The 15,761-nt window shown below is 38.7% G+C and overlaps 1 protein-coding gene across 1 annotated transcript in view; it reads right to left on the bottom strand.

Annotated features, from left to right (window-relative positions):
* Window positions 1-3,580: 3,580 nt before the first annotated feature.
* The window catches only part of RBM33 (RNA binding motif protein 33), a gene marked incomplete at its 5' end in the record, with an annotated part of 60,163 nt that continues 47,982 nt past the window's right edge, over window positions 3,581-15,761 (bottom strand). Inside the window, 2 exons of the mRNA XM_010187716.1 lie at window positions 3,581-4,416; window positions 4,613-4,701. Coding sequence (XP_010186018.1) covers window positions 4,368-4,416; window positions 4,613-4,701 — 138 coding nt within the window. The remainder of the gene's footprint in view (window positions 4,417-4,612; window positions 4,702-15,761) is intronic.

Raw genomic sequence — 15,761 nt, 5'->3', positions numbered from 1 at the left:
GCACCCTCCCACCCACCCTCTCGCCCCAGCTGAAAGGGCAACGCACCCACACACACATACAGACACGCAGTTACTGTGGGTAACCGTAGGAAGCGCCTACAGCAGCTTCTGGGCAAACTGCACAATTTTAAGCTAAACAGATGAAAGATACTATGTTTGAAAAATATAAAAAAATTCAGCACCAAGTAAAAGTTTGGTGTTTTTTCTTTCTTATTCCAAGTAACTAGATCATGTTAAGAAAAAAAAGATGAAGGCCCTCAAGGTTATTGTGAAATAACCTACAGTTTTGTAAAAAAATCTCTTGTGTAAATGCTTGCAGTGGAAACCTAACATCAAAGAACTAAAATGCTCATGCTTGGCATTTTAATGGCTAGAAGGACTTTTTTAACAGAAATCTGGAAATCTGAAGTAAATCTTCAGAATGAAAATGGGGAATAAATTAGGTATCTGAAGGTACTTCACAGACGAGGTGCCAGTATTTACTCTTTTTTCGCAAAGTCATATTAGAGATGTCTGTGGGCCAATAACAATATCCCTGTGTAAATTCATTCTCTACCACTCGTTAGAGGTAAAGATTTGCATGGCAGCTCCTCCTTCAGCTATAAGGATGCTACGGACCTGTCCTCCTCCTGCCTAGCACCAATGATACCACTTTTCCAACACTGCACATCGTTCTATCACAGTACATGTGCCACATCATTGCTACCATCATGATGAACCAACGTGTTACATGACCAACTTGAATTACGGGTAAACCCAAAATATCCCAAACTTTTGAGAACACTATTACACGACAGACCTCATTTGTACTTATACAGCACAATGGAACAAACCTAGAAACCCCATGCCTTGGTCTGACAGTGCACTGTATTTCCCCTCAAAAGTTAAAGGACGGAGATTATTTATTTTTTTTTAATAAAAAAGTAGAACATTCTACTAAAATACCACAGATCATATGGCCAATCCAATCTTTTAGTCAAGGCAGAGTATGATTAGTTATGAAGAGAATTCTCCAGTGCTACAAGAGGAAAACAAAATAATGCAAAAAAAAAAAGTTGGCTCCATATAATCACGTACTGGAGTTGCCTACTAAAATCATTATAAAATTATGCTACGAAAAACTATGAACAAATAATACACAGATCAGGATATATGTATTGACTTACTAGCATCTTTATAAAAATTTGAAAATATACACAAAAACACATGAACATTTATGGAACTGTATCCATTAAACTTAGATAAGACAACACAAAAAAACTAACAAATAGCTAAGATGTGGTTGACTGTAAGCACTTTGAGTAACATTTTAATTTTAAAAGGTCAATATTTACATACTACATTAAATGTTGAGTTGTGTTTTTTTTTTTAATTTTGCATTGTATTTTGAATGCACGATAAAGAAAGAACAAGATAATGGTTGCAACAGATCTTCCAAGAAAATTAACTCAGGATGGTCAGACTGAACTATGTGCTGAAAGAGAACATGGCAAGAACATGTCTGTCTACCTTTACCTCTACTTCCTCTGTGGTTTTTTGGGAGGAGACAATAAATGGATCTAAAAGAGCTGTATTGTTCAAACTGATCATTGCCAAGAGATCCACTTTTGAGTTAGATTTGAGAACTAACAAAACACAAACATTTTAACAAATGACTCACCTAATTGCTACTTTTGCTACTGAGTTAAGCTATTAGAGAGATATGGTGACAATACAGGGTGCAACTATGTATGTATGTATGTGTATAATAAAATGCATATAGACACACATACATATAGTACGTTTACATATAGTAAGGTACCCAGGTACTGCAACAAGCAGCTAAAATCACCACCAGCGATCTGCCCGTACTCTGTCTATGCACAAGCAATAATCTACTGCAACCGCCTTGAAAGATAACACATCTAGTCATTAAACAGGCATTGCTTATGTTGCCTCCTACATTTAAATAGATTCGAGGCAATTTCATGTTTAGTTCCAAAGTCACACGTTTGTCTCAAAAAAAAAATAAAATAAAATTAAAAAACCCAAGTGAATAAAAATTCTTAAAACTTAAGTTGGCTGAACACCAGCCTCTTTGGGATGGATTCAAAACTCAAAGCAGGAGCGTTTCTACAAACTTCTTTGACTTTTGAATCAAACCCATATTCTTAGGCTCCAAGAAACCCTCTAACCCTAATAACATTTGCTTCTGACAGGACAGCTGATCAACTGCAGATGTTCCCACTGCTGAGCTCAGCTGCTGGCCTGTCTAGCGTTTGCATCTATCCCAGATTTCCAGACACGCACTATTACCGCTCCACTTCGAGATGCCTTCCCATCCTCATCACAAAGCTGCTCCCTAACAGCAGGATGAATAACTGTTTAATGACTCATTTTCAAGATAAGCATTTATTTCTTAAAACTAAAAATTACATAACCTGAGGAGGCAGCACGGGAGTCCTAGTGCTCATGGTGTGAGGAGTTAATCAGCACCTCCCAGGAGTCTGCAGCGTCGGCTCTCACCAGGCACTTCCTACCTTCAGCTCATTCTCTGGCCTGGGTTGGGGTCACTGAAGCACCAATAGGACTTTACGTATATCCATAGTGCTGGATATTATTTCAGTATTAGGCATAAATAGGGAACTACACAGGCAGGTGTAAAACTCACTTCCATGTAAAAACTGATGTCTCTTCACTACGTTGTAAATGGGCTTAGAGTATTCTTTCAACGTTTTCTCCCAGCGCAGTACTTCCAAAGGACCCCATTATGATGTATTATTTCAGCGAACAAAGAGCAGTTTTACCTAGAAGACTTTTGGCAGTATTTATTACTCAATCATTATTTTTAGTAACTTCTATTTAATTGAAATTCTGGACCAAAATTGTAAGAAAGCCAATTAAGTCTTTGTGACCTGGTTACAATTAAATCCTAAAAAAAAAAAAAAAAAATCTATGCTACTATAAACTCACTTGATTCATCTTTCCATGCCTACTTCGGACCCCATTCGCAGCTGTTTCATTACATACCATCAGTGTTCCTCTATGGTCACACCGGTAACAAACCTATAAGGTTTCTGTAAGTCCCCCCCTTCAAACAGTAGGTAGAGTGCTTAAAGAGTATTCCTAAAACAAAGGGTGAAGCAAAAGCTTATAGTCTAAAAACTAAGGAAATGTTCATAAAAACTGGAATCCAATATAAAGATGGCATTGTAACAAGTTTATTCAGAAGTAAGTGAAAAAAAAAAGTTCCTTTGGCAACACCATCTAGATGGTTCTAACCGAAAGGAAATATTATGGATTTTACTTTGAATAAAATATAAGCTCTTTAAAGTTTGCGTGTAATTTTTAGGAACTGCCACGTTCACCAGCAGATTCACAATGTCCTTATAGTCCTGTATTTATCAGGAACAACACATCAAACCAAGTTCTTTCAGTTACGGGTTTCTTATGGTTCAGCATTAGTCACAAAATAAATCTCAAAGAGAAAAAAAAACCTAATCAAAATAAAGCATAAGGCAACCATGAAATGCTAGTCTGGAAGAACTATTAGGAATGCGCCACTCTTCCTGTGTAACATTTTTGAAGTGAGTTGCTAAATATTTCTTTTTCCTGTATCTGGCAATGTCATTTAAAACAACCTAGTTACAACTTGGGACTTCACTACTGCAAGATGCTACTGAAGGGCAAAGATCCTTGCTTTTAAAAACCAAGGGAAAATACAGCAATGTTATTCCTACACAGTGCTTTATGGAATAAGTGGAGTTGGAAAGAGAAGACGGAAGTCTGCATTGGAATAGAAAAATGCGAAGACAGACTTAACAAATATACAAAGATTGAAACTACAATTTTCCAGTGTCACCTCCAAAGCTTCTCAGCGTACTGCTACTCAGTGAAGTAGACCACATTTCGATCTATGCAAGAATACCTTCTGTGCTCTCAGATACACAACATAACTAATGTGTTTTGTTTAGAAATGTGAGTTTTCATTCAAATACCTCGCACTGAAGATAAGAGCAACCATTATCAAATATTCTTTGCTATGAAGAAAGTTTTTAAATCTTTCGATGTAAGCGTTGTCTCTCAAAGTCACTGTGGTCACACAGTAGGATCTTGAAGAACAGTGTCTACATGCATTGAAAGCATTTTGAAAAAAAATCTGTAGTTCCATGTGGTTACAACAGAATGTGAACAAATCGAACAGAAATTCCACCTTTGCGGATCCTCTCAAGTTCAGCTCTTCTGATGGACATCTTGCTGCTTTCTGTAGTTCAACACACCAATTAAAGACTAAGCTGAAATGTTTCAGAACCCGGTGGTTTTGCCACTGTGTCTTGTGTAGCTCCACAGTACGCTTCTGTTAGTGTCAGGGTTTCTCTCGGCAGACGTCACTCAACTATCAGTGCCACGTTTATGTGGGACAGATCTATCATGTGCCTGTTGAAAGTTAAAAGACATTTAAACCTGGTACTCAAACTGATTCTAAGGGTGGAGAACAGACAAGGAAGTTCTACGAAGGCCACTAATAAACAGATGCTTGATTGGCTTAAGAGAAACACTGAACAGAGAAGACTGATTTAATCTTTTGAAGGGAGGGAAGGAACTGAGGCGGCAGCAGTGCTTACTTATTTACCTGTGGAATTTCTGTTGAAATGCTAAAGCATGTGCTGGCTCCTTAAATTTTGCTATGGCTTTCCGTTGTTGAGGAAGCATCTGTAAACTCTGTGGAGACAAAAAGCCAAAAATATACTTTTAATATTCATTTAAAGTTCCCTTTAAACTAATTTTGCAACAAACCCATTGAAATTTTGTCACATTTCATTTCTGAGAAACACTTATTGGTGTAAGAATGGAATTGGAATTGGAATGTAAAGAGACTTCTGAGACTGCAGTCAGGGACCCAGCTGAAGGTGTTTGAGGTGGTGCATTATGGAACTGTGCTGACTGGAAAACCCAGACCAGCACTGGTTAAGCAAAGGCAACAGCTCTTCGATCCATACAGATGAACCAAACCCTGCAGTCAAACTCCCACCAGCTGAACGAGAAACATTCAACTGGGCAGAGCTCAGCTTCATACACAGGCATCTGGGAGTCATTCGCCTGATGTACATTAAAGGATTGTGGCTTTCCATGGAAAGCCTATGGGTTAACCAGGACAGAAACAGGGAAAAAGTGTTAGGTTTTGATCTCTAGACTGTACACCCTCACACTATTTTAACAAAACCAAGTGGCTAGCTTTTGACAGACACTAACAACCACAAGATCCTGATGAGATTGCTTAGGTCACCAAGTCCTCCCAGTAATGGGAAATAAAGCAATGCACATCTACCCAGAGAAGTCCATGGGATACATGCTTCCCATACCATGACAGCAGCACTTCACAATGCTCTAACTGTCAAAAAACTCCTGTGCAGTACTTGAGGCTTCCAAAACTGCAGCATGCCTCAGCCAGGGCTTGGGAGAACTCATGTCCTTGCTCCCTGTTGCAGCAGGAAAAGCCCGGGCAATGTCAAGATGATCCTGGAGAGCAGAGTCCTGTGATTCCAGTATCTCACAGCAGGTTTTGGATGTTTAATGGCCTACACTGCAGCACATTCAAGACAGAATTGTTCTGATTCAGCATCCAGTTTCCAATCGTTCTTATGGCTTTGGATGCAAAACTAAAGGATTCCTAACTTCTCTCTTTTCTGTGCATAAGTTTCTACATAAAGCCAATCCAATTTTGTACTAAGCTTTGCATATATACATACACATGTATGTACACACACACATACAAGAACCTTAAAACTTTTCTAGATTTCATTATAACCTCCTGATGTTTATGTATAAACATAATTCTGTGCTCCTGCATCTCGCCTGGAATGCTGCAGCATCCCCTTACATTTGGATGATTCCAGCACTCTGATGGTCAGTCTCCAGAATTTCATGTGCAAAAACTCTGTGTCACCATCTAGACTATTTAAAAAGGTACCACATATCTTTACACAAATATTCCTTGGGAAACTATGTACAACCCCACTCAAGGCTTTAGGCAACCTGGTCTAGCGGGAGGTGTCCCTGCCCATGTCAGGAGGGTTGGACTGGATGAGCTTTAAGGTCCCTTCCAACCTAAACCATTCGATGATTCTATGACTTTAAGGGTGACATACTTTGAGATCGCTCAGTGAACAAATTTTTAATTCAACTACTGTGTTCCCTGTTCATTCAATCTAATGCAGCACTTTAAGCAAGATGTCAAATGCCTAGATGAAATTTGCTATTAAAATTTCCTATTTATATCTTTTTTGAACAGGTAAGACTCTCGTTGATAAGATGCTTATTTAACAAGAGCCATGGCACCTGATAATGATATTTCTTCATTTCTAAGCCTGACAATTCAGCTCAAGGCTCCTTCTGTAACTTATCTGTCTGTGATTTCTAAAGTAATTAATTTTGGCAGTAGCTACCTCGCACCTTCTTGTAATCGACAGGAAAGTTCTCTCTTGCCAGGAAAATTACAGAAGTGTAATACTTCCATCGCTCTTGTGATTTCAAAATGGCAGCTGAGGAAAAGTTAAAGGATTCAGCCAACCTGATAAGCTTCAGTGGGTTATTTGCACTGTACAGTTTCTAAAAAGCTGTTATGAAGGAAAGGTTTAGTTAAGCCACTGCCTCTTCTTAGTTTCTGAGCTGGTAGGAATGAAATTTATTGTTAAAAAGCCTAAAACACTTAGCAGATTTTTTTATTAGATCAGAAAGCTTCTGACAAGGTTAAGCACATTTTAACACCAAGAATACAGTCATGCTGCACAAAGCACCAAAGAAAGACCTTGCACAAAGCTCAGTCTTCCTGGAGAAAATCTGGTGGAGTGGGTGAAGGAGGTGCTGAAGTTTGTGTTCTCCTCCTTGACGTCTCTTTGTTATGATTTACAGAGCTGTCTCTAATACACATTTCCTTTACACCACTCTTCTGTCTAGAAAATGACTAAGTGCTAGTACTGCAGACTAAGTTTTGAAGACTAAGAATTAATCATAGTCATTAAATAATGAAATTTAGAATCAAGAGACTTGTAAGAGATTAAAAAAAACCAAAATATCTGAACTGCAATTAAAACAAAAAGAAATCAAGATAAGTAAATCTGGCTTTTTTGTTCCTTTCAAAGTATTTGAAACTTTTAACATGAGAAAAAAACCCTGTTTGAATCACTAAAATATGAGTATTTCAGAGAACAGTGGGGAAAAAAGGAGCTGGAAAAGAACCCCAGGACTCATCCCTTCTGCTGTACCCTGCACGTCCCCCTGTCACCTGCTTCCCTCCCCGCTACTGAACCACCTCCAACCCTCCTGGAGACAACTGATCCTCAAAAAGTCAGATCTGGCTCAGCTACCACAGGAGATTCTCCCAGTGCTTTATGCTCCAGACCCCTGTTGTGATCAATTGAAGAGAAGCTGCATTTAATGACTTTTTCCACAATAACTGAGCTATTATTGTATTAATATCCCTGAGATGCATAAAAGCAAAATGGGATTTTGTCATTTATACACCAATAATGATAAGTTATTAAGAAGCTGGTTGGTAATTAGCATATTGAAGATTGACTGAAAGAAGATATTTTGGTATAGTGCAGACTTATTAGTTAAATTAGGCAAACTATCTGAATCTTATTATAGACAACTTATTTATACTCCCCTATGAACTAATGGTTTATTGACTGACTAGTTTGGACATTATGCTATAGCCTGTTCTTATGTTGTATTATTGTCTTATCTTCCAAAGCAAAAAAAAAAAATGCAATCAAAACACTAAAGACATTTTAATTCTCAATCGCTTTGGCAATAAAGTATCAATTCTTGAGTATGTCTACTGAGAAGCAACTTCATAAGACTTAATTTCACTTGTCAATACAGACAACTGTGAAAACAAAAGGCCAACCCATCTGATCCTTTGCTGAACTGCCCAAACACCACCCATTGCACATCCCAGCAGAAAGGCAGTATTTTCTAGCACCAAGGTCTTCTCAATTACTGCAGTTGCACATGTCTATGCTTTAATAATTAGAGAGAGAGTTAAGAGCTGCCAAACAAAAAGATAAACTAACACTGCAGAAACAATACTTCTCCAGTTGGAAACCATTTGAAAATTTTCAATTCAAACCGTTTTAATGCAAGTTCTCAGCCTTCACTGTGCTCAAACTACGGTAGTGAAAACGATACAGAATCATTCATGTTTGTGTAGGTATAGACATCTTTTTTAGGTATAAAAAAATAGTTCTGGCCATGTTTTAACAAGAAATAAATAAGGCGATTACTAAGCTGAGTTAATTTGATGATATGAACACCATAGCCTGAAATACTGTAGCCTGAAACACCATAAATCTTTGCTGACAAACATTTTTAATAGCTCAACATGAATCATGATCTCCATTGTGCTTTCAAACAAATCCTCATCTATCATAACATGCAAATATGAACGTTATTCATCCTGCTAACAAAGATCTCCTGAAAACTTATGTTCCGATTTTGGGACAATATCTACTTACTCGCATGACTATTTAAACACTGAGTTTTATGCTTAACAACACTGATTGGCAGGCACAGACCAAGGAGGTACAATTTGATGGAGTGTGTGGGTTCTGAGCTGCTGCTATCCCACCTGAGCAGATGGGTGATCGGCTGGGAATACAAACCAGTGTTCCACCTCAGTGGAAACCCGAAGTAAAATAACTGCATACTCGTCCTACTGGATTATTTCTGTCTTCTTGAATTTGGGCTGACATGCAGTTTAGAGGTGATCCTGCATTTAGATGATGTTAAGAGCAACAGCTTGAAGAACACACATTTTTTGTGTAATCTGTGGAATTTTATTACCTCAAAATGTTGTTTAAGGCATTATCTTAAAGACTTACTTCACTGCCTTCTGGTTTTTATTATTCCATATACATCTGCTAGGAAAGTGCATACAAAATTAATTAATTTTGCATATCTTACTGATGCTACCTCATTAGTTTAAACGTTCTTACTTTTTTTCAACTTCTTAGAATAATTTGCAGCCATCATTTTCAGAGCTAAAATTCAGTATTTCTACCATCCATAACATTCTCAGGACAGCTTGAGTGCTCGTACATTCATTACAAGGTGATCTTGAAATAACCTCCTAGAAATCTGTTTTTAAACATGCTCTTTCACCAGTCAGACTGCCCATTGTATCAGCCAGCTCACTTGTAAGGAATGCTCTAAGAAGATTCTAAAATTATTGGTACCACCATCTGAGGTATATCACTAAGGTAAACACCTGTATATGGGCAAGCATACTTTTATTTTTAAAGTAATACCTGAAGTGCTGCATTACCTATCATAAACCTTGCACAAAAAGAGATAATAATCTATAATGTTTTCTATATTATTTTTGTTTCCCCACAATATATCTAACTACATTTCCAACACAATATGGTGTATCAGGATAGACATAAACCTTCGTAATTTCTTTTCATACTGCCCAACTACTTCTGGAGAAGACTTTGTAAAAAGTTAAACAAAAGTTTCACTGAAGAAAAGCTCTTACTGCATGACTGTATATAGAACTAAGTCAACTAATCTAGTATTTGTACATTTTTATCAATTGGATCTTGGCTGTTAAATGCTATGGCTGATACCTGAATGCCACAACACACATGTCTTGGTGGTTAAGTTTTTGTTGTTTTGTTGGGTTTTTCTCCCTTACAAAATCTAGATGACTTCTGGTTTCTACTTTAAGGCTTGAGTAACACCCTACTAAATGCATAACTATACATTAGAGACAGACACATTCAAATCTATACTAAATCCTTTTTTCAATCATGTTCAGATAGAGTGAGTAGCACAAATTGCATTTCAGAAAAAGCAATTCAGTGTGTTGGCTTTAGATCTGAGATACTATCAAAAAAGCTAAGAGCATCGGACAGGTCTTCATACAGTCCTAATGACAGCTGCTCTCTCATTTTCAAAGAATACATAATACTAAAGTAATCCTCAGTCTTATGTTCTTTGATATGAGTCTATCTTTCCCCAGGTATCATGTCTCATCAGGAATTGGATCTGAATTCAGTATTACTCTGTTACCTACTGATTTTGCAGAATGCCAAAGGTGGTTGGGGTGGCAGGGCATGGCCAGCCACGCAGCACTGCCTCTAGAGATGGGCTGGTTCTGCTGAGCATCACTTGACTTCCTATTTAATGAGGGGACACTCATGTTTCCTCTGCAGGTGATTTCCCTGTTGCCACACTGTGCTCCACTAGAATCTCCTGCTATCATTAACTCCTAAACTGAAACATCACAATCCTTCCAAACGTCACAGCTCTGAGAAAACAACTTCATTCACATCTTCTCTTTAAGTTGACCTAGTCAGACATTCACCAGAGGATGAAAACCCCTTCCCGTATCCGCTCAGGTGTAAAGGATTGACAATACACACAATAACTTCCAAGGGATTTCAAATGACTGGTTCCTTTATGGATGTACAGCTCTACTGTACAGCACTTCCCAAGATCAACCTGAGATCAGAGATATTCTGGGCATGTTCCCATCTGACTCTGGAGAAGAGAGATTACATTCTGACACATTCCCAGCATCAAAAATAATAATAATAAACGAGTTTAGGCTGTGCAGGAGTATTTGATATGGAAAGGATTTAGGCAGCATAGAGCTCATACTGATCTTGATCATCTCCTTTTTCTGCTTCCTTAGGCACTCCGATGTGAAGATGCAGATCTTGTGTTGCATTTTCCATTCAACAACCAACCAATACTGTATGATCACTCATGCTTTTGAATGAGAGTTTGCCTACAAGTGTTTTAAAACATATTAACTCTACAATTTAAAAAACCTCAAATATCAGAAGCTCTGGCTTTTTCTGCAACTGAACTGTTATCAGTGATTAAAGCATGAATATCTTAAAAGGATCATTTCCTCTACACACTTTTTAGGCTTGCAGACCTACACTGCCCTCAAATGTCTCCTTCACCCATGCTCTGTAATTAAATACACACTTTTAAAATGTCAGTGAAAATAGTACTGAAATAGCCTGTAGGACAGATAACAGCAGCATGATTATCTCTAGTTAAGCTTCACTGCAAAACAAAGAGCCTTGAAACAAGCAGCAGGACATCCATGAGTAGAAAGCAAGAGATGTCTTGCAGAAAGCAAACTTCTTTGACTCAGAAGTTACATAGAGCAGAAGTTAAAAGGGAGATAACAGAGCACTGGGAGATGGAAACCAAGCAGGTAGGAGTGAGACTGGAGCAGGCACTTATTTCAATTATAGGAGACATATGGGAAATAAGAGTTTCCTCCTCTGCTTAATTTCTTTCACTGAAGTAAATGGACTACCTAACAGACTGTACATTCAGTTCATCGGTGAGTTTGGGATTAGCAGTGGCAGTCCATATAAAGGTGCTAGAAAATGGTCTATGCAAAAAGAAACTGTAACCTTCCTACAACATCATCTCCAGCGTGTGATCCAACCTGCTCTGCAACAAGTCTAACAGCAGCATGGCAGGCACCTTCTAAAAAGAAAGATGGAACTCTATTTATTCTTCCCTCCCATCAATAAATGCAGACAGATTTTCATCATCCTTAGAGTCTCCTGTCATCTGAAGCACCTTTCCTGGGAGCAACACTTCCGAGCCATTACCAGCAGGCAGAAGGGCTAGGAAAGAATGTATTTATTTTATCCTCAGCTGTTGCATCTGATCTCCTCCCCATCCTGTCCCTCCTTCCTGCTTTTCTGTCACCTTTCACTTCCTATTATCTGCCTTTAAAAGTGCTTAACTTTCCACTTCCTTATGCAAGAGGAGATGAGAAGAAAGGATCTCCTGTCATTGAGATGGCTCTGTAGCTCACACACTGCTCTACAGCAAGGCCCAACTGCAGAGGCTCATTACAGAGCTGCTCTTCTCTTCCCCCAGCCCCAGAGATGGAGCAGGACTGACCATGTCTTCTCCCACAGACAAAGGAGCTGGCAAAAACTCTTGGCTGAAAATGTTTTTACAAGCAGGAAGACCACACAGGTCACCACGCCAGCCTTGTGCGCCTTCTGTGCTGTGTCACATGGAGAACCGCCCTGCTGATCCTGGTGAAGCACTCATGTTCTGGGCATGCTCATAATTTCCACTGCTAAGCCTTTAAACTAAAATAAATTCATCGATTTTGGATAGTGTGAGTGCAGATAGCTGCCTTTACCCTAACTGAGCACTAGGTAGCACTGTCACTCCAAGAAAGTGAAGAAAAGCACATCATGGCAACCGTTTTTCCCTTTCAAGACCAGAAAAGAAAGGACTGCATTATCAAACACGTATTTGCAAAACTACTGAAAATACACCTACAATTGAAGCGTTCTCATCACTTCAGATGTGCAACAGTGGAGTTTTTCAAGATTTTATTTTTCCTTTTTTTTTGACATCAGAATTTATGATCTTAAATCTGCACAAAGCGATACTGAGATTTTGCACTGATGTTTTATGTTTGCAACCATTTGATGTTAGAAAATACAATTCCACAGAACAATCACTCAGTAGTCAAGTTATCTGGAGATCTAGCAAATTATGTCCTCTGCCTGCCACCATCCTAAAAAAAGAAATAACAATCAGAAGGTGGCAATAACTAGCTGAACACAAGCCTCTTTAGACAGTATAAATATTAAACCAAGACTCAAGAGCACTAAAAAAAATGGTGGGTTTTCCATAACTTTTGCAACTTATTAGTAACCTACTTTAGCAAGTGGTTCTGGATGGGTGTGTACTGAATGTCACTGCTCCAGCACAGTTTCCAGGAGTCTCTGTTTTGGTCCTCTGCTCAGAAATCCTCTGTACCTTCCAACACTTTGGAATGCATAATTTTATTTATAATATATAATTATTTTAGATTCAGCACTTAAATTTTACTGCAAGTACCTAATTTGTATCTAAAAGCTTATCCTCTCCAGAAAGAGTCTGACAATAAACCATATGTTGAAAGGAAGCACTTTTCCTGCTAATTTAATCATGTTTGGGTTGTAAAATGCAGCTACAACTAAGGAGCTGTTCCTGAAACCACAAAGATCTTCTTCTATTCAGTATCTTGAGAATCTTAATGGCTTTGTTTTTCCTCCTCTGTTAATAGAAGAGCAGCTTAAATGAAGGAAGGATGAGAATTGGAAGTCTTCAGTGACTAGGCAATAGAGGGTATTTCAAAGCTCATATATGGGAAAAGATTATTTTCTCAATTTCTAGCATATAGAAGGGAAAAAATACTGAATTTCCAACTTCAACTGTAAAAGTCTCCTTCATCTTCTCTTATGTGTGCCCAGCTAGTCCCAAACCCTCGCTCACAGAAGCATCATCTCAATGCAAGCTGATGGCAAAGCTACAGGCACTGACCATCATAATTGAGGAAAATTTTTTCAACTTCCCTTCCCAAGGCTTGTGCAAAGGTACCTGCACCTCGAGAATGATACTGACATGACAAAGCTAAAAATAAAAATCCAACTCTTTTGTACCCAGAAAAACAAAGTAATCTCTTCCCCTCCCACTGACCCAGTATGGAAGGTGCAGATCCAGCAGAGCTCCTGTACCAGGTGGGACAATGTGCTTGTGATCTGTTCTTGTTACCATTGGGAAGGATTTCTTCCCCTTTCCCGGGAGCTATGTCTCACTGTGGCTATTCTCATGTTCATGTCTTGACTGCAGCAGAAACAGATACACAGGATGCAATATTCAGATTTATGAGCTGCATTTGCACATCACTTTGAAGCAAGATGCTTGCCTACCATTAGAGGTATATATCCTATACTTTGGGAATCTTTACCTTCAACCAGGCATGTGTGTGTTGAATAACTGACATGTGTCATTTCAAGACACTATCCAGGCAGGAAGATAACTCCTTAAGTTCTGATTCAGATTTGAAATGTCTTTTACAATTGTGAAAAAAAACCATGAGTTTGACACACATCCTCTCCCCAACCCTGAAAAATAAAATTCAATAAGCCAATGTCTCAGTTTGGCTCTTTAAGGGAAATTTTGCTGAATACAGACAATAGCTAAAGTCAGGATATCCTACATCTTAAAGATAGAGTCAACTGTAACTGACTCACCCTTCCCCTCATCTCAGTCTCTTGAACTCCTTAAGAACCAGCTAAAAACCTAGGCACTTTGCTTAATTTCAGAAAACAGCAGCTAGAATGTCTCACCTTGCTGTTTTCTCATAATAGCCATCTCCCTGAATCCTTCCTATTTCAGTTCATCAAGCTGCAACACTTCATCTCAGAAGATCAGAGCTCTGCACTACCCAAGATCTCTGTGATCAGATCCCTGATGATGATTTAGAAACCATAATTTCCAAAGGTACAGCTGATGCTGCTGCAAGAATGCAAGTTCTGTAGGGCACAGAGCTGTATCAAATCCCACTGCAAAATTACTTATTAATTTTTTCCTATAAGCACACCCTTTTAAATTGGTCTGCGACACTGAATTAAGAGACCAGAGTTTTGGAGTCTGCTATGAAACAGCAAGTACTGAATAAATTTTTTAGCACATTCTCAATAACTTCTCTCAATTGTGAGTATTTCCTAGCAGGGCTTCTATTAAGCTCCTTCTAATATTCTCATGCAAGATTTAGCAAGTAAACACTGAATAAATGTGCTTTGGATCTGCATGAATAATTTCCTAGAGTACTACAGAACTTGAAGAGACGAAGTATTTTGTGAGAGCATTTTTGGTCTCTCAAACAAATTAAACCTCTCTGAATTTACAACATAATAAACATTATTCCATTTTCTAAACTGGGAAGAAGTGAGGTAGAATGTACATCTTTAGGAGAACAGTGTTTTGCAACAGAGAGATGATCCCACTCAAAAAGAAGTCTCACAGGATAGCTCCAATTCATGCATTGCATTTGTCTGAAAACATTGATCCTGTCAAAAAGAGCACCCAAAACTGAAAGAAAAACATTTTTCCTCATCTATGTTTCATTATTCATTGACTGATACTTCCAAGTATACTAACAGTAAGTCAGACACAGCCTCCTAAGCCTTCAGTGCTTTGAAAAAACTTCTGTTTTGCTAAAGTCATTTTAACTGATACATCATAGGAAAGCTGGGGAGGGACTTTTTACAAGTGCAGGTAGTGATAGGATGAGGGGTAATGGCTTTAAACTGGGAGAGGGGAGATTTAGACCAGATATTAGTAAGAAATTCTTTACTGTGAGGGTGGTGAGACACTGGCCCAGGTTGCCCAGGGAAGATGTGGGTGCCCCCTCCCTGGCAGTGTTCAAGGCCAGGTTGGACAGGGCTTTGAGCAGCCTGGTCTGGTGGGAGGTTTCCCTGCCCATGGCAGGGGTTGGACTGGATGAGCTTTAAGGTCCCTTCCAACCCAAACCATTCTATGGTTCTATGATCAGTTGCAGGAAGGAGATTATGAACAGAAGCTTCACAGTAGATATCAGTATGTGTGTGTGTGTGCGCGCGTGTGTGTGTGTCATAGCCTTGCTCACAGGCCCCTCCTTAAAAGAACTTCCTAAAAACAAAAAGGATAAATAAAATCTTTCAAAGGAGACCGCGTTTTTATCTGAAAAAGTAGATGGTGCTCCACAGTACAAAGTCTCCACTGGGTAGTGGTCACTAAGTGCTCTTACCCCAGAATAGCAATGACAAGAATTGGTAAATGTTAAAAAAGAGGGTAGGTGCAAGTCAAACAGGGACAGCAACCAAAAATATATTTGCTTTGAAATGATCATTTGGCTTTAACTTCCTCACAGAACAGACATGTTGGTATTGTCTTAGAAAACAACAGAT

The sequence above is a fragment of the Mesitornis unicolor genome, unplaced genomic scaffold, assembly GCF_000695765.1.
Source record: "Mesitornis unicolor isolate BGI_N332 unplaced genomic scaffold, ASM69576v1 scaffold5407, whole genome shotgun sequence".
Lineage (NCBI taxonomy): Eukaryota > Metazoa > Chordata > Aves > Mesitornithiformes > Mesitornithidae > Mesitornis > Mesitornis unicolor.
The sequence above is the reverse complement of the archived record's forward strand: the minus strand, read 5'-3'. Positions and strand labels throughout refer to the sequence as shown.